The sequence below is a fragment of the Protopterus annectens genome, chromosome 9.part0 (assembly GCF_019279795.1).
Source record: "Protopterus annectens isolate FY-2018-M chromosome 9.part0, PAN1.0, whole genome shotgun sequence".
NCBI classification, from domain to species: domain Eukaryota; kingdom Metazoa; phylum Chordata; order Ceratodontiformes; family Protopteridae; genus Protopterus; species Protopterus annectens.
Window position 1 is genome coordinate 1,857,624,075 of NC_056743.1, and position 18,710 is coordinate 1,857,642,784.

An 18,710-nucleotide genomic window follows, 5' to 3' on the forward strand; every position below is an offset into this window, starting at 1 on the left:
TGTTTACTAATTGTATTTTAACCAGTCTTCTGTTCAGATTCTTAGGAGGACATTGACTCTCTTACATCAATTTTACATTGCTTTATTTTCATAAGTTTATAATTAAGTACCAGGCTAACTCCTCTTGTGGGCCATTTTAAGCCTAGTCATTTTCCTTTGTGGTGCTTAAATTGGGTCTATATTATAACATCGAAGTCTTAAAACTTCAAATGTTATAATATCAACTCCTGTTCAGGAAATTCTTGAAATAGCAAAGCTGCAGAACATCGAATACTTTCCTAGGGAAAGTATTCGGTGGGCTGTTTCTGCAGCTTCGCTATTTCCTCGACTGTGGAGAGAAGGTTACAGACCGGGTTAAGGTAAGTGTGTGAATGAAGGTGAGTGTGCGATAGGTACCTTAGGGTTAGGGAGCAGGTTAGGTGAGTGTGCGATTGGGACTTTAGGGTTAAGGAGCAGGTAAGGTGAGTGTACGATAGGGACTTAGGGTTAGGTAGCGGGTATGGTGAGTGTGCGATAGGGACCATAGGGTTAGGGAGCGGGTAAGGTGAGTGTGCGATAGGGACTTTAGGGTTAGGGAGCAGGTAAGGTGAGTGTGCGATAGGGACTTTAGGGTTAGGTAGTGGGTAAGGTGAGTGTGTGATAGGGACCTTAGGGTTAGGGAGTGGGTAAGGTGAGTGTGCGATAGGGACTTTAGGGTTAGGGAGCGGGTAAGGTGAGTATGCGATAGTTAGGGACCTTAGGGTTAGGGAGCGGGTAAGGTGAGTGTGTGTTAGTTAGGGACCTTAGGGTTAGGGTTGGGTTAAGGTAAATGGATAGCTAGTAGTGTATGTATGGTTTAGTATAGGATTCTGTGAAATCTGTATGTGTGGATTATGTATTTTGGTGTGCTTGTTTTGTGTGTGTGTATTCTTGGAATAGCAATTTTTTTTCCCTTGGAAAAAATTTGCTGCTCTGAGCGTTCAAGTATATCACATTTTGAGATTCCAAGGTTGAGCTTATGGTGTTCGACATTTTTGAATTTCGATAATGTGATATAGACCCCTTAAATTAACAATATTGTGTTAGACTGGCATTACCCATCCCATGGTCACTAATTATATATTGCCCCTGATGAGAATAACTGGGAGCATACCATAGCTAATTTAAGGGGACTCATGCATGGGATAAACCATTTAGGAGCTGCCTCTGTCCATTAGTAGTATAGGAGACAGCCCTGTAGTAAATGTCTTGTTTTCCATCCATAGATCCAAGTTGCACTTGTATATAGATGGGGATGACCTTTGTTTTTCATGCGTGGGGAGTCTCTTCCAGAGCAGCTGCATCCTATGCAAGATATACCTGTCCCTCCAATGTAATTGCCTACTGCTATTATAATTTTACAGTGTGTGTGTGTGTGTGTGTGTGTGTGTGTGTGTGTGTGTGTGTGTGTGTGTGTGTGTGTGTGTGTGTGTGTGTGCTATTTTTATTCCAAAACTCTGTTCTTTCACATATATTCTTCCCTCTTTAATAAAAGCATTGATAAATATGAATCTGGCTTTGGCAAGAAATAATAATTAATTTTTTTTACACCCTCCCTCTTCTTTTCTCATACACTTGCAGAGTTTCGCAGCTGTTGTGTTATTTTTGTCAACATCTGATTCTTGTGGCTGAAGCTACACTGACTGAAATGCGCTTGTCTGAACTCTGCTAGTTATGGTCACATTATAGCTGTCATTATTCCCACAACAGTTACCACAATATAGACAGTTACCACAGTTACCACAATATAGACCATATTATTTGTAACCATTTGCTGTTTTTTTCATTTAGCCCTTACCATTACATCATCTGTAGTTGACATATTTAATCCTCTTATAGTCTCTATCCTCACAGTCATTTCCCCTTTCTGCTTGTCCTCTACTTCTCTGCCCCACCCCCATACAGTTTTGCCCCACCCCCATACAGTTTTGCTGAAGCAGAAAGTCTGTGGGCCCAACAGTAATTTCCTGTTTCTTCACTGCTGACAATAAGAGGTTGACTTTCATCTGACTGACTGGCTGACCTTTAATAATATCTAGGTAGTTTTGAAGGGGTAAAAGACATTGAACTTGGAAGCTGTAATGTATAAAATTAAACTCGGTCCCAAGAACTAAAGTGAACACATTTTTTTAACAACAGTAGTGCCTGGAAATAGTCTTTCATTTCTTGTTTTTACCCCTCACCCCACCCTACAGAGGTGGAGTAATACAATCTGTTTTAATCTACACTTTAAATAAACAATATTTGTGAAGATTTCTTGCAAATGCCAAAAAAAAAAAAAAAAGGAAAAAAAGAAAAAAAATCTCTGTTAGCCTGTTTGTATTATATTTCTACTAACATCATTTGTACAATGTATTGTGTACTCTTCTATATGGTTCTGAAAACCATTGCACATAACTGTAGCTCTGGACTCCTTATTTTAGGGATACTTACTGAAGAAGAAACACTCCTCTGAACCTCATAATTCAAATGATTCTTAGTAACATGGCTAGGGAATTCCTTCCCTCATTTACTAAGATGGATGAAGATTTTTATCCCTGCTTATTTTGTACTTTTTTCAGTCTGGGGTTCTTGCCATAGATATGACTGTAGAAATGCTTTGGTGTTATGATCACATGCGACGATTCTCGGCATCATATTTAACAGCTGCTTAACCCTCCCTAACAGCATCCCTTTGTCTCCACCAACTATGTTTTGATGTGAGGGTCTATTTCATCCCTTTGTATTAGACTCCTTAGTTGCCTTTCCCTCATTTATTTATTATTTTAATGTAACTCGACATTCGTCTTCAGGATCAATGCAAAAAAATAAACAACTGTTAAGCATCTAAATGATTTGTCACTAAAGTAGTTAACTTTCCCCAGTGTGTCTTCTTTATTTGTGCAAGTAAATAACAGAACAAAGTGCATAATGAATGGTAAATTTCAAACCTTGATGTATTAGGTGATAATGTGAAATATCCAGGTGGGATAGCACTGCTCCAGTCTCCAAAACTGTTCCCACTCTCCCCCACATCATTACATTTATACCCAATCAAACCCCACACAACATAAACAATCCAATCTAAACAAACTTCTAACAGCCAATACACTGCCATATTATTTATACATCTCCCAAGAACTCACAGCACTCCACCTGCTTTTTCTCCATCCAGCACAGGAATCTATTTTACTTGTATCATAACTATTGTCAAACACCCTACAAAATCAACTCTCCACGTTTGCCTCATTTCATTATTAACCTGTTTTACTCCTGTAACATGTTTCTTCATAACTCTAAACCTGGATCCTCCTCTCCACTCTACAACGTACTACTTTAAACTCTTATTATTATAAACCTAGACTGTCTTCTCAACTCTGCAACTTATCTCTTATTTAGGAGGTCCCTTAAATGGCATGAGACACATCTGTTTCCTAACACCCATACAACAAATGCCTTAGTTGAGAGATAAGGCAATTCAGGAGGTAATGCCTTATTTATTAAACAATCTCTACTGTACCTCTCTTATCTAATCAACAGCCTTAGTTGAGGGGTAAGACTATAAAACTCTTGGACAACAGAAAATATACTTTCTACTACTCTAAATGGCAAACAAGATATCCTCGAAATACATTCCTGTTCACTAAACCCCTGCTACATATTTGTTCACTACACAATCACTACTACATATTCCTTAGCTAATCACCAGCCTTACGTGAGGGATAAGGCCATGCTTGCTGTTCTAAATCTTGACGTAACAAGTACCCAAGATGGCGGCTGTGGTACCGTTTTCTTTCTCTTTCCTTCTTATTTTATTCACTTTCATTCCCTTTCCAGCAGTACAGCATTTCATTTTCATCCTCAGTGAATCCTATAAAGTTAATACCTACATTACTTATGATTGGCCTACTGCTGTTTTGTTCTGTCACACTAATAGATAATAGTTCACAATATTAAAACCAACCCCAAAAGCAATAAACATAAATTATATCTCAAAATTTACCATGAAACCTTTTGCATCTCTTAGAAATGCATGCTGAATGATTATATCACATACCAAAGCACTTACAAACACAAATGATCCCACTACAGAAATAGCTTACCTTTTCAAACTAATTGGAAATATAAATTACACAGACTTTGCCTAGCTCACCTAAAAACTAAAGCAAGATGGAAATGCATATACAAACTGTTCTGCTACCCACAAGGCATCTGAACTAATATTTTACCAACTTGCAAAATACAAATGCTTAAAATTGCCCTGATGAAAACAAGACATAAAAAGTGCATACAACTCTGATCCAGGACCTTAATGGAGTAGGTTAATATAACAGCCATAACAGACACCTGAGTGAAAGCCAGCTTCTACACCTTTTCTTTTATTCTTAAAGATACTCTCTTCATACAGACAATAGAACAGGATGTAGAAGAGAAGGAGTCTGTATATTATTATGACATAAAAACATAAAAGGCTTTAGAAATTGCAAAAATATATATCTCAGTCAAACAAAAAAATATGACTTCCTCCAATTTGCTACAACTTTAAGTATTACATGGAGTCACAAAAAAAATTCCCCTAGGGGTAACATATTCCACCACCCACAAATGTAACTCTGACCAAACACTTTCAAAATGTACCCGGAAGCCTGAATAAAACCGCAATATTCAGTTTTAATGTGAATGCTGTAGGTCATGAATGAACTCAGTTTAATAGGCTACTCAGTGCAATGGGACTAACACAGCTGGTTAATGAACCCAACAAAATTACACAAATGAAACTTGCAGACCTCCTTGGTTATCCTAACAGTTAGAACCACACCCTATAGATGCTTAGGATATCAGTTCAAGCAAACAATAGAACTAACCACTGTCTTGTATTATGCAGCTGGTCATTCAAAACTTAAAAAAAATATGTCTTCAACTTATCTTGGGGTGCCCCTTATCAGAATTTAAGAAAGTAAGGTCAGAAGATGAATAGTATTGCAAAAATGCCCTTTTCAGTGTTGACACTAAACTGATAGTGTATAACTTCTTTTCTGTCAAGCAGGCCAAGACTAAGAGGTCAAAATGTCCTTGGCTCACCAGTAGCATTAAAGTAACACACAGCAAAGACTAGAGAGCATGGAAGGTAAACCTTCTGAGTGACAACCTTCATCAAACATCTGCATTATTAATAAAGAAAAGTAGATTATAAATAAATTCATCCAAGAAAGCCTATTTAGGAATCAGAAAGTTATCAAGGCATCTTCTCCAAGGCATCACTGGAACAGCAATCTGGTACCATACTGAAAAAACAAGAATGCATTCAGTATTCATGAACCAGAAGGAAAGTCAGTCACACAGGAGATACCACACAGTTGTTTATTATGAAATAAATCACACAACAAACTAGAATAATTAAGTAATAACCAATGACGTGATATGGTATATTGAAGATTTACCCATGGTTGGTGTGGTTTAATCACGAGGGCAAAGCCCGAGTGATTAAATAAAGCCAGCCGTGGGTAAATCTTCAATATACCACAACCACGGAGTCAGTTATTGCTATTATACAATGACATTATTTAAGAAAAAAAACTTACTTTCCTTAAATAATGTCTTTGTATAACGGCACATTACTGTTCTTCCACTGGTTGTGGTACACTGCCCCCTTGTTTTGATGTACTGAGCATGCATATGGGACTTGCATCCCACACATACCCAGTACATCAATGCTTAGAAATGGAAACAACAGAGAAAAGAAAGTCTCAGTTTTTTTTTTTTTTTAAATTTGTTAAAAAATATGTTTTGAGCACTTTATACCAACAGAAAAAAGTTCAGGCAACAGGACCTTTTTCTGTTGGTATATCGTGGTATTTACAATGGACATGCTGGCCAATCAGTGTGCACATTTTGGAATATTAATGGGTGGTGATTGTATAATCTGAAGTATGTAACTATAAAAGCTTGTATCCCAACATACATAAAAGAGATTTAATTTAGGGACAATTCATTAGGCTTGTGACAATGATCTCTGACATTGTTATTAAGGAATTTGATGCTTTATCCAAAATTAATTTTTTAATTTGTTAAAAAAAATGTTTTGAGCACTTTATACCAACAGAAAAAAGTCCAGGCAACAGGACCTTTTTCTGTTGGTATATCGTGGGATTTACAATGGGCATGCTGGCCAATCAGTGTGCACGTTTTGGAATATTAATGGGGGGTGATTGTATAATCTGAAGTATATAACTATAAAAGCTTGTATCCCAACATACATAAAAGAGGTTTAATTTAGGGATGATTCATTAGGCTTGTGACAATGATCTCTGACATTCTTATTAAGGAATTTGATGCTTTATCCAAAATGTTTCTCAATAGGGGCTACTGCAAAGGTATGATTAATGAAGCACAGGCAGACATTTTAACTTGATGGGGTAATAGATATAGACCTCTGTTGGGTACTGCCCTAGACAGAAATGATGAAGTTACAACAACTTATGAAACTGTTGTTGTGCAGCAGTGACACAGCAGTTGCATTGTTGCCTCACACCAAGAGGTTCTCTGGTTTGATTCTCAGCTGGGGTGCCTTCCATATAGAGTCTGCATGTCCTGCCTGCATTCATGTGGGTTTCCTCCAGGTGCTCTGGTTTCCTCTCACATTACAAAAACATGTGCCTGGAGTATTTCTCCTCAGGCCTCAGCTGAAAGTTGGCTTTCTTCCAATTTGGACTTTCCCGGTAAATACATGATAAATAAATAAATTACCGATGGAGTTGAGCTTAACCACTATCATCATTCCTTTGACAAGGCATCGATTTAACAATACAGTACTGAGACTCAAGCAATTAAATACATTATTAAAAACAATCAGAATATCTTTAAAATGAATGGTGCTTTGTTCACACTACTGGGAACACAACCCAGTTTTGTTTATAAGAGGGACAAAACCATGAAAAAAAACTTACACCTGGATGGGTTTGGCATAATGGTTAAGGTCTTCACCTCACAGACCAAAGATGCAAGTTATGATTCTCAGTTGTGGTTACTGGCTTGAGTTTAAATGACCCTTTAGGGCAGTTAACCTAGTATTAACCTATGAACCTTTTTGAAAGGTACTATGAAATGTGGCTTCTGTAATCAAGGCAGGTATATATTAGAAGCAAAACTTTGTATTTTTAGAGAAAGGGGCAGTGAACAAGTGAAAATTAACATAGAAGAAGGTAATTATGCTAGCACCTGCGTCGTCTGTTTAGCTGAGTGCTGCACATGCCCTGCCTTTTATGTAGATAAAATCAATACGGTTTTGAGGAAATGCATTTATGAACACTATTATGACATCAGGAGAGCTAAGAGTAATAATGTGACGGTTTTGAGGAAATGCATTTATGAGCACTATTATGACATCAGGAGAGCTAAGAGTAATAATGTGCTTTATAAACATTCTATTTCATGTCACTGTTTTAAAACATTTGATTTTGGTATTCTTGATAGAGTAGTCCCTGACTTGAGTGTTGGAGCTTGGAGCTCTTATGGCAGTTAAAGTTGAACAAGGCTGTAGAACCAGGTTTAAATGAAAATACATCAATTCTCTCCATTCTTACATTAAAAGCTGCCAAATTATGAATTTGGTCTCTTAAACTTTTTATATTACAATTTATTTTTCATGAATATTTCAGAGGAAGTGGGTATACTTATTTTTGTTAATCAGGTTTTAATATGATCTAAAATGTATTTAAATGGATTTAAAATTTATTTAATGTGTATTTAAAATATACTAAATTTGATGTTTATGTATATTTCTTTAGTGTTTGCTCTATGTGGCCATGTAAGCTTATGTTATAAATTGATTGGTTGTCTGAACAAGAGACTATGTTCTGAAGAAGTCCAATTGTTTAGATGGATGAAAGCAAATGTGAAGCAATTCTACTTTGTTGTGTGATTTGTTTCATAATAAACCATTGTGTGGTATCTCCTGTGTGATGCATTTTCCTTCTGGTTCATCAATACTTTGTGCATTCATGCTGTTTTCAGCATTGCATCAGGTTAATAATCATTGAAGTGCACAACAGACGTTCTTCTTTGTTTTATCACTGCAACAGTATATTGAATTGCAGGAAGCATACAAAGAATAACAAAGCAACACAGGCAACTTAATTCTAAATAACTTCCTATCCGTGGACAGTAACACCAAACACATTACATACAAGGCACAACAATATTCCAAGTAATCAAACCACTCCAAATTTTACTGGCAACCCATCTACCTTACATTGTGATACTACCTATCAACTTTCCACTACAGGAGAAATCTATGGCAAAGTACTAATTTAACTTTAAAGTCGGCAAAAGAAAAAAGAAAAAAATCAAACGTGCATACCTACTCTTCTGCATTTTTAATAAAATTGTAGCTCATAGAGAGTCCTTTTGCCTATATTTTAACCTGTCAATCACTACCAGTTTAGTTTGGCAAATGAAACACTCTCCAATACTTCCATTATCAATATTTCAATTGAAAAAAAACTTGCACTTTTGCTCTATTTCAAGCAACAGCCCAAACAGAAAACTACTTAGAAACCATATCTAAACAAATTATATTAATACTCATGGACTTTTAGCAAATGTCCAACATGGCTTTACAGAAGGTTTCAGCATCATCTCTGTGGTTTGCAAAGTAACTGATATAATTGATAATAATATGAACAATAACCTTTATACATAGGAGTGTTTGTAGATATGACTCAGGCCTCTGAAGCAGTAGACCACGTTTTGTTACTAAATTTAAATATTAACTTTGGTCCTGGTGTTATAAACTAATTTGCAGACAATCTAAGTAGCAAAACATTTCAATTAATAGTGGAAAATTCCACATAGAGCACTAGCTATTTCTCTTCACATATCTGGCAGGTGTCAGTATTTCATGTGTCCACTAGGTGTCGGCACTGGGCCCATCCTCCTTCCCATCTTTCTAAATGACTTCACCTTTTGTTCCTCAAACACTCATTAAACCATCTATGTGAATGACATCCTGCTTCTTAACGCCAGTAAATCTCAACCAAGTCTGCAAAACAAACTCCAGAATTCCTTTCAGTGCACAGCGCATAAACCATAAGATAACAACCCAAAAGATATTTGTGGTTGAAGGATATAAAATCTGTGGTACTGAAAGACCCACTTGGTAATATAATCTACTGAATGAACAAGAAGTTCTTTGAACTGTTGATGGAATCGGCCTTATCTTTTAGACATAAACGTGAGAAAACAATTGATAAGGTATTTCTCCAACTTAAAATGATGGGAAGCAAGACAATCTTAGCTAAAAATGTATTACTACCTAAACTAACACCAACTTAACTTCCAGTTGTTGTGTCTTTCGGCTTTTCCTGGTTAGGGGTCGCCACAGCAGAACTCCGGTCTGCTAATGATTGGCAGTAGATTTTTACATGCCGAGTTGCCAGCCCTGACACACAACCTTCAACGAAGGTACGCCCATTCATGCATGTCTCCACACAGAAGACGCTCTAACTGAGAATCGAACCGGACAATGTCTTACTGTGAGGCGACAACGCTACTGCAGCACCACCACTGCAGCAACTTGCTTCCAGTTGCAGTAAACAAAATACAGTTGCAGTAAACAAAATATGCAGATTTGCCTGACTATCTCAAGAATACCTCATTGCTTACCTACTCCAAAGGGTAAACCATCTACCAGTAACAGCAAGAGCAGTACAACTGTCACCCACATTTCTATTCAGTCTAATAAATAACACACTTACCCTCCCCTAAGGTCATAAGTGATTGTAAGATATGGCACAGAGGTATAAAACCCTTAATGTGCATCTAACAACCTCAATTTAACTGGTGGCATGCATGCTGGAGGGACTGGGCTAGAAAGTATGGGAGAGAGTGGACAATGTCAGATCACTCATCCTGTGGAGAAGAAGTCTGCTTAGGCTCACTGTGACAACAGCATTAAGAGTCTGGCAAACTCCATGCTGAAAGAAGTATGCCACCTGGTGAGGAGTTTGTACATGTGCAGAAGCTAACATGCACCTCCCAAAGGCAGCTATCAAGAATGTCACAAAGCTCCCACTCAGTCAGGATAATTACGGCACACTCCCTGCTAGCAGTATGATGCTGTATAAGCATCCTTGATTGCATCACCATCCTCAGTATAAGTTTGGTTGAGACAGAAATCAAAGGTTTGCCCAACAGACCCAGTAAGCAAGGATAGGAGCTAGTGGCAACTGATGGTCAAGTGTGAGGGTGGGAGAAATGATTGTAAGACTGATAGCATATGAATTAAGACATCACTATGAACATGGTATATGTCTCAAAATATCAATTTTTGGTACTCCTGTAATAGAAAAGGCTTTCTGATAAGTTATCATAGCATGTTGGTGCAATCTAGTGAGATCTGGAAGCAGCAGATACTGACAGCTTTTCAAACGTTGCTGAAAACTATATATTCAAGGAGTACAGATGCAAACATTTGGAGCAGCAGGTTAGAATCGTTATACTTTTTAGAGGCTATAGTACAAAATATGGAATGGAATGTGGTTGAAGTAGAATAGACTGAATAATATGAACTGAGTCTCTTTAGTCTACTACTAAATACAAATACACTGACAAATAACACACAACGTCAGTGCCAGGAAAATCATGCTGCCCCCCCCCCAAAAATAAATAAATAAATAAATAAATCTGACAAGACCAGTCTCTTTCACACAGACCTTAGATTAAGAACCCAGGTCTCTTAAAATTACATAAAAATCCATCAGATTCTGATGAAGTTTCATGCAATTTTAAGAGATAAAAGCACTTAATGAGGAAATAAATGTCTGGGTAACTGAGGGGGTCTATATCACCAAATCAAAAAGGCCCGTAATCGAATGGCATTTACATCAAAAATGTAAGCCATCAAAGTCACTCTTGTGCCCCACACACTCCCGCTAATTATATACACCAACTCTGAGATCACACTACAGTGAGGAAAGGGCAAATTTTTCGATCTTCACTGTACCATATAAACACCTCAAGTGACCGGCATTTATGATGTAAATGCCATTCGATTACAGGTCCTTTTGATTTGGTGATATAGACCCTACTGAGTATGGTCTTAGCCTCTTTTTTTTTTTTTTTTGTTAACCACTAAATCCTGCAAAAAATGACTGCCGCTCCTGTGGGATCTGCTGCAGGACCTATTTTGCTGATATCATGCTTTTTGATTTAGCAAATTGGGTTTAATATTTTACATTCAGTGTTTGTGTGATTTGATATTTCTGAATATAATCCCTTGAAGCATCCAATCCAAGAAGGCAAGAAGGTAAATATTTACCAAAATATATATTTTCCATCTAATGTGTAGTCAACATGTGACTTTATTTGAATTGAATCAATAAATAAACTCATCTGTTATTTTGTATTTCTACTAACATCATTCTTTGTACAATTTCTCTGTATTGTGTACTCTTTCTACACTGTGGTTCTGAAACCATTGCTAACGGTTTTATTTCTCTATATTATGGTCCTGACAACTATTATTCACTGCATTTATGTTTTTCTTGCTTTTTGAGTTCAATTTGTGGCTAAAAAGAACTTTGGGGGGGGGGCAAGTTATAATATTAACAGACACAATGACTAATTATGCATACATTTGAGGAAGTCGAGTGTTTGACGAAAACACAGTGAAATGTTAAGTGTTTGCGTTAATGTATGTGTTTTTTTCCTGGCATTTTGCAATAAACTCATTCATATTCCAGTGAATGGGTCGTCCTTTAGGAGTGCTCATTTTTTTGTTTTCAAGTGGCAATCCACCTACATAGTTAACAAATAATTGAATACATAAATAGACTTAAAAGTTTTAAGCTGAACACATATCTAAGGCAACAAAATAACTTGCTAAGTATACTGTCATTCTAATTTGCTCAATAAATAAAAGCTCCATGAATTTTTGTCACATTCTACAGAATTTTACAAATCCCTTAAACACTCTGTATGGAAAATACTCAGTACTTAGGATTGTATCAGCTCCCCAGTTATTAACAGTCCAGGAGAACATGTTCAGTTGCAAAGAGAGACTAAAATAAAGCTTTAAATATGAATCAGTTAAAGAATACCTAGTGGCAATATAGCAAAATAATAAAAAGATAGCAGTTTTGATTATTGCATAGTGATGTGCATTATGAAATTAATTGAATTGTTACATTTCTAAAAGTTTGATATGGAAAATATTCTATAAGTATAATAAAAAAGTAATGGATTTTTAGATTCTTCTGTTAAATAGCAATGTATTTATTAAATGTCTGGAGCATTTCTCCCTGGGCCTACACTGAAAAATGGCTTTGTTCCAAGTCAGACTTTCCCGGTTAACAAATGTTAAATAAATAAATAAAATAAATAATTATAAGCAGACCATTCATTATTTATGCATTTTTCTAATCAGTTAATAGCAAAACATTTTAAATTTTAAAAATCATTGCACAAAACACAGACACTGAGTATTGAGATTTTCGTTTTTATTTATCCTTTGTTGACTGGGTTAGTCCCACTTGACTAGTAACTTCTTTTCAGGAGAAACCTGAAGATATATTTATACTACTAGTGGAAATTGGTCCAGGGACTGGGAACTTCCCCTACTCTTTTTAATTAGTACTGTGGGATATCTTACATCTATCTTACCTACCACCAGTTCAAGCAGTTAAGTCCTTGGTTTAACATCTTATCTGAAGGTCAACATACTCAAGAGTATAGCACTCCCCTCTTAATTCTGCACTGTACCATCAGCAATCTAGTTACCTGGAGTGGGAAGAGAACCTCCAGCCTGCTGATCTTCTAGCAGCAAAGGTGAGTAGATTACCTATTGAGCAACTGACACTGTCATAATGTAAATGTTTATTTTATGGTACTGGCTTGTCCCATTTTTGGACTCTTTGTTTATAACATGGCTCTCACGCCTAATGAAACAATCAAGACCTGTATATGTAGAACTAGTGAAAAACAATAAAAAAATAACATGAAAGGAGCTGTGTACTATTTTATTTCATTACTACTAAGCACGTTCATCTCACACAGACTTCGAGTAAAAAACTTTTTTTAATGAGATTTCCTGTCCATCTTTGTTTTCTCTATTTCATATACATTTACTGTAGACCTATACAGTCATAATCAGATTTTTTCATGTAATTACATAGTTATTGTCATTGTATTATAGTCCCTTCATTAATTGTTTAGCACTTGGGAAGCTCTGATCCTGATGCCTCATCAAATTACTTCATTTTGTATAAACTTCAGGTGATAATGTGCCCACCACCTTCCCAAATAATATTTATAAATGAAATGATCAGCATATCTGTTTAGCCCCTGGCATACAATCTACCTTTCCCCTGTATCTAGATTATTATTTAAGCATAGCAAATTCAGCAGTTCCTGTTAATTTTTTTTGGTTGTATCATCCAACAAGTTCTACAGTCACTCCTCATAAAATAAAGGTCAATATGCTGGCATCCCCTTCTGTACCAAAAACAAAATGAGATTAGTTACTTGATTATAAACTTTAGCATATTTATTTATTTATTTATTTACATTTGTTTACAGGGAAATTCTGACTGGACGCAGGCCCTTTTTCAGCAGATGCCTGGGGAGAAAAGCTCCACAACATGTATATGATAAATAGTGATACAAAGTTGAGGCAATAGGAAACAACATTACAGGTTGTTGGCATTAATACAGTAACTAGATATTTATTATCAATAGTATATACAGTAAATGTTGCAAGTTAAGATAGCTTATTGTTGATTATAATAAAAGTTGTAACAAAGTTGTCAGACAATTTTTAAAGTACGCAAAGTCAACTAGCATATTCTGACTGTGGTTAGTAGTCGTGTTTGTATAGATGGGCTAAGGATCTAAGTGGGGGGGTCAGGGGTGGGGGTGTTAGTCTGGATTAGAGCAAGGACAAAGCCAGTGCAAATTTAAGTGGGATTTGAGTGCAGTCTTGAAAAGGCTGCTGGAAGGTAGAGTAGTTAAGAACGGGGGAAGATTGTTCTAAAGTTTAGATATGGTACAGGAAAATAGGGCTTCTCCTGCTGGGTTTTTGGGTTGATGACAATGAGTTGATTTTTGTTGCTTGATCATAGGGGCCTAGTGGAGTGATAGGGTTGGAGAAGGGTTTGAAGGGATGGGATGTTGTGGGGGTAGTTAATAAGTTTATGAGTGAGGGTGAGTTGATTAAAGTGAAGGAGTTGTGGAAGTTCTAGCCAGTTTAGTTCTTTAAGGGAGATACAATGATGACTGTGGTAGGAGGCCCCAGTGGTAAATTTAGCAATTTTGTTGTAACAAGCATCCAGCTTGTGCAGGTCTGTCTGCCTAAGGTTATTAAGTATTGGAGATGCATAGAGTAGGGTAGAGATTTGCTGGGAATTGGCTATGGAGATTCTAGCCAACTTGGTTAGGAATTGGTGGCTTCAATATAATGCACCACGTTTCTTGTGAACTTTTTTTATTGTGAGAGATATGTGAGTGTCAAATCTAAGTTTGTTGTCAATCTCCATGCTGAGTAATTTTGTGTGTTCAGATGGAGAGATGTTGGTATTGTCTTTGGCGAGAATGTTGAAGTGGGAGGTGTTTTGGGTGGATTTGGAAGGTTGGAACAGGAGAAGTTTGGTCTTACTTGGATTGAGTAGGATTGAGCATTGGATACCCAGCTTTCTACAGAAGAGAATGATTCCTGTGTGATTTGTTGGAGTTCTGGTAAAGTGAGGGCAGAGCAGATGAGGGCAGAGTCATCTGCATACTGTATAAGAGATGCTTGTGTGGTGGCAGTATGTAGGTTGTTAGTGAAAAGTGAGAATAGCAGAGGGCCAAAGATAGACCCTTGGGGAACTCCAAGAGTAACTGGGAGTTGAGGTAATAGGTTATTATCCCAGATTACTGATTGCTGGCATCTGTGTAGATAGCTGTGGAACCAGTTGCAGGCTGATTGTAAGAAGGAGAGGATGGTGAGAGTAGAAAGTAGTAGCTCATGAGATACCATGTCAAAGGCCTTTGAAAGATCTAGAAATACGGCAGTGGAGAGGAGGCCATTGTTTTTGTAATGAAGTATAGTGTTGGTTAAGGAAAGCAGAGTGGAGGTAGTGCTGTGATATGATCTGCAACCATGTTGGGTATTGGAGAGAAGATTATTAGCTAGGAGGTAGTTGGAGACCTGGGTGTTGACATTTTTCAAGTATCTTTGAGAGAGGGGAGAGGATTGCGATGGGGCGGTAATTGGAGAGGTTGGTGGAGGGGCTGCCTTTGTGGAGGGGAATGATGTGGGATATTTTCTATATAGAGGGAACATAGCCTTTAGTTATGGAATGGTTGATTAGAATTGAAATTGGGTAAGCTAGTGCATCAGCTGCAGTTTTCAAATATTCAAAGGGGAGGTTGTCAGCTGCAAGTTTGGTGGGTTTAAGTTTTGACAAAAGTCCTTTTATGTTGGAGGTAGGTACTGAAGTGAGGAAGAAAAGAGGAGTGGGGGTTTAGGGGCTGATATAGGGAAGAGTTGTTTGTTTAGAGATGTTATAGTCTCAGTGAAGTGTTTGTTGAAGGATTCAGCAATACTGCTGGAGGAGGGGGGAAATGGATGGCTGGAGGGTGTCAACCTTCCCTGGGTGGAGGATAGAGTTATAGTGGACCAGAATTGCTTAGGATTATGGTTGGTAGAGTTTAGGGTGGAGTTGTAGTAGAGGGATTTGTCTAATTTTATTTTTTTATCTGGATTTGGTATTTCTTACAGGAGCACGGGTGTTTAGGATGGAGAGGAAGGTACTGTTGAAGAAGTGGACAGCCTCATCTAGGTTGAGGTATTTTAGTGGTGACCAGTTAATTTTTTGCAGGGAGGAGTTGAAGGACTTGGGGTTGAAGTTGGACTTGTTCTGTATCTGCCTGTGGGTAATGGGCTTGAGACTGTTTGTGTGGTGCCTAATTAGGAAAGTGGGGGAGTGGTCAGTGAGACTGTCAGGTAAGCAGCCTGCTAGGTAAGAGTGAGGGGGCTTTGTTGACTAGGATCCAGTCAAGTAAGGTATGATCGTTAGGATTTTTGTTGATTCAGGTAGGGGATTGGATGAGTTGAGTGAACCCATGGACATTTAGGTGAATGGTTGGGAGATTATTACAGGATAGCTAGTTGATGTTAAAGTCACCGAGAATGATGGTTTCCTGGGGTAGAGATAGATTAGCCCAGCTCAAGAGACTTTTTAGGGGTGTTATATTTTGCCCTGGTGGGAAATAGCATCCTATGATATTGATTGTTTTGTTTGGGTTTACTTTGAGATTGGCATAGAGGATTTCTTCATTGTTGTAATGAGGGGCAGATGTGTTCAGGAGTTGGATATTGAGGTGGTGTTTAAATATCAATGCTACACTACCTCCTTTTTTGGACAATCTGTCTACAAGAAGGATATTATATTCAGGTGGAAGTATTTCCTCACTTCTGATGTGAGGTTGGAGCCAGGTTTCAGTTAGGAAGAGAATATCTGGGGAATATAAGCTTATGCTGGCATATAGATCTTGGATTTTATTGCATATGCTTCTGATGTTTAGGGACATTATAAGTAGGTCAGTTGTTTTTTTGTTGGCTATGAATTGAGTTATGGGGGTTTGCTTAGACTAGGGGCTGTGGTTGGGTTGGACTTGACAGGACCAGGATTAGGATGGATGTCTCCAGCGAGGGCTAGTCTAGAAAGGGTGTTTAGGATATGTTTTATATACATAGTAAATTGCTTAAGGTATCTTAGGAATATTTTATTTTTGAGTGTGTTAGGTGTTTGGTAATGGAGTGTGTGTATTGGGAAGATACTTTTGGTGGCAGGGGTTGTGTAGTCATAGTGTAAATGTTTGAGGGAAGATGTTGAGAGAGTACAGTGGAAGTTGTTGAGGCATGTGACTATGGAGCATTGGTAGGATGTAATGTGAGCTAGAACTAAGCAGATTAGGATTGTTATTATATTAGGTAGTAGCATGATTGTGCCAGATGTAAGGGGAGGGAATGAACAGTCGTGTAGCCTAATTGGTGGGAATTAAAGGAGGAGCTATGGCTAAGAATAAATGTAGAGCTACTGAAGGCAGGTGGGAATAGGGGGCAGGGAGGGGATCAAAGTGAGCATAGTGAACAGAGTGGGCTAGAACCCCAGGCTAAAGATTGCAAGGTAAGTGTCTAACACTCATCAGTAAGATGTTATAGGTAGTTCCTGTAGTATAGCCAGATTGTTAGGAGTTTATAGGAATCTAGTAGGGAAGTGCAGGGTTGGAATGGCTGGAAGAGTGAAGGGAGGGGGAAAAAGCTAGAGAGAGATAAGGGAGGGCTCAACATTGGCCCAATATGTTGTGTTCACCTTTACAGAATTTAGGATGAATATTGTAACACATACACTTTTTTTTGCAGGTAAAACTCTGTTTTCCCAGTTTATGGTATCCCTGTTATGGCGTTCCCTGTTTATAGTCCACTGGTCTGGTCGGTAGGGGCCAAAGGCAGGCAGTAGGGGAAAGAACTGTTTGGAAGAAAATAGGATGAGACAGGGTAAATGAAAGATTTGGGTAGGAGGAGTTTAGACAGACTAACACAATTACAGTACCGACTGTGATTCAAACTCAGCATAAATGCTTTCACTTCTGCTTTATGGCAGTTAGTAGCCTAGGCATTACTGGCTAAGTTCTCAATGCAGTATTAGAATGTAGTTACCTGGGTAAAACACAAAGATTGAACATCTCGTAGGTGCTGTATAGCTTTAAACAAGTGTGCACGAGGCAGTGCAAGATGTAAACTGCATAATGGTTCAGCTCTAGGAAGTCCCCTGCTAGGTACACTATATTGCAAACAGCATACAGACACGTAAAATTAGCAAACTGATGCTATCTGTTAGGTTCTGGCATATCCAAGGAGTATTTGTAAAGCAGTCATTAAATATTCTGTGATGGTTCCTAGAATCACAAGGTTGAATAGCAATCTCAAGGTAAACAACCTATTTTGCCTGTACAAGGGATATTTTCAAAGTGAACCAAGCAACATTAATGTCTAGTGAAATGTTGGTTGACAATGTAAATATGTACAGATGTTGTTTCTGAGCAGTTTAAGGCAGTTATTGCAAATAGGTGCAATAACAAATTGTATTTCCAATAACAAATTGTATATCTGCTGAGCAGAAACTGATTCTCACAGTTTATTTCTACCTATATTATGACTTTAAGAAATTTTTGTAACAACAAAAGCTTCCAGATGATCTAGAAAATAAAACATTAATATTTAGTTGTTTTTTCATGATTAATAATGACTAAAATACAGGTTTTCTTTTAACTTAATTGATTTGTATATAACAGTTTATTACACACCTTGAACGTGACAGCAACATTTTAAAATATCACACATTAGAAGTTAATCTACATAAAGCATTTCATACCTTTGAGAATGCATAAAGGAATCAAAGGGAAGAGGAGGCTGAATGCATAATCCCAAACCTGCATGTTGTGATCTGTGGCTGTATTACAAGGCAGCTGAATTCTAGCATAATATGTACATATATATATATATATATATATATATAATGAAGGATGTTTTATGGTAAACATGTCACCACTTACGAGAAAAGGGACGGACAAACAGAAATAGAGGAAGGGACTTGATCATTCTTAAAGTAGCAATGCTGCATGTTACAGTACACAGATAAAACTAGCACACTACTACTTTTTCTGCTTGA

General features: G+C 37.4%; 1 protein-coding gene across 1 annotated transcript in view; it reads right to left on the bottom strand.

Annotated features, from left to right (window-relative positions):
- Positions 1–18,497, bottom strand: part of LOC122812297 (signal-regulatory protein beta-2-like) — a 460,698-nt gene extending 442,201 nt beyond the window's left edge. The window contains exon 1 of the mRNA XM_044084706.1: positions 18,414–18,497. Coding sequence (XP_043940641.1) covers positions 18,414–18,477 — 64 coding nt within the window. The 5' untranslated portion in view covers positions 18,478–18,497. The remainder of the gene's footprint in view (positions 1–18,413) is intronic.
- Positions 18,498–18,710: the final 213 nt, after the last annotated feature.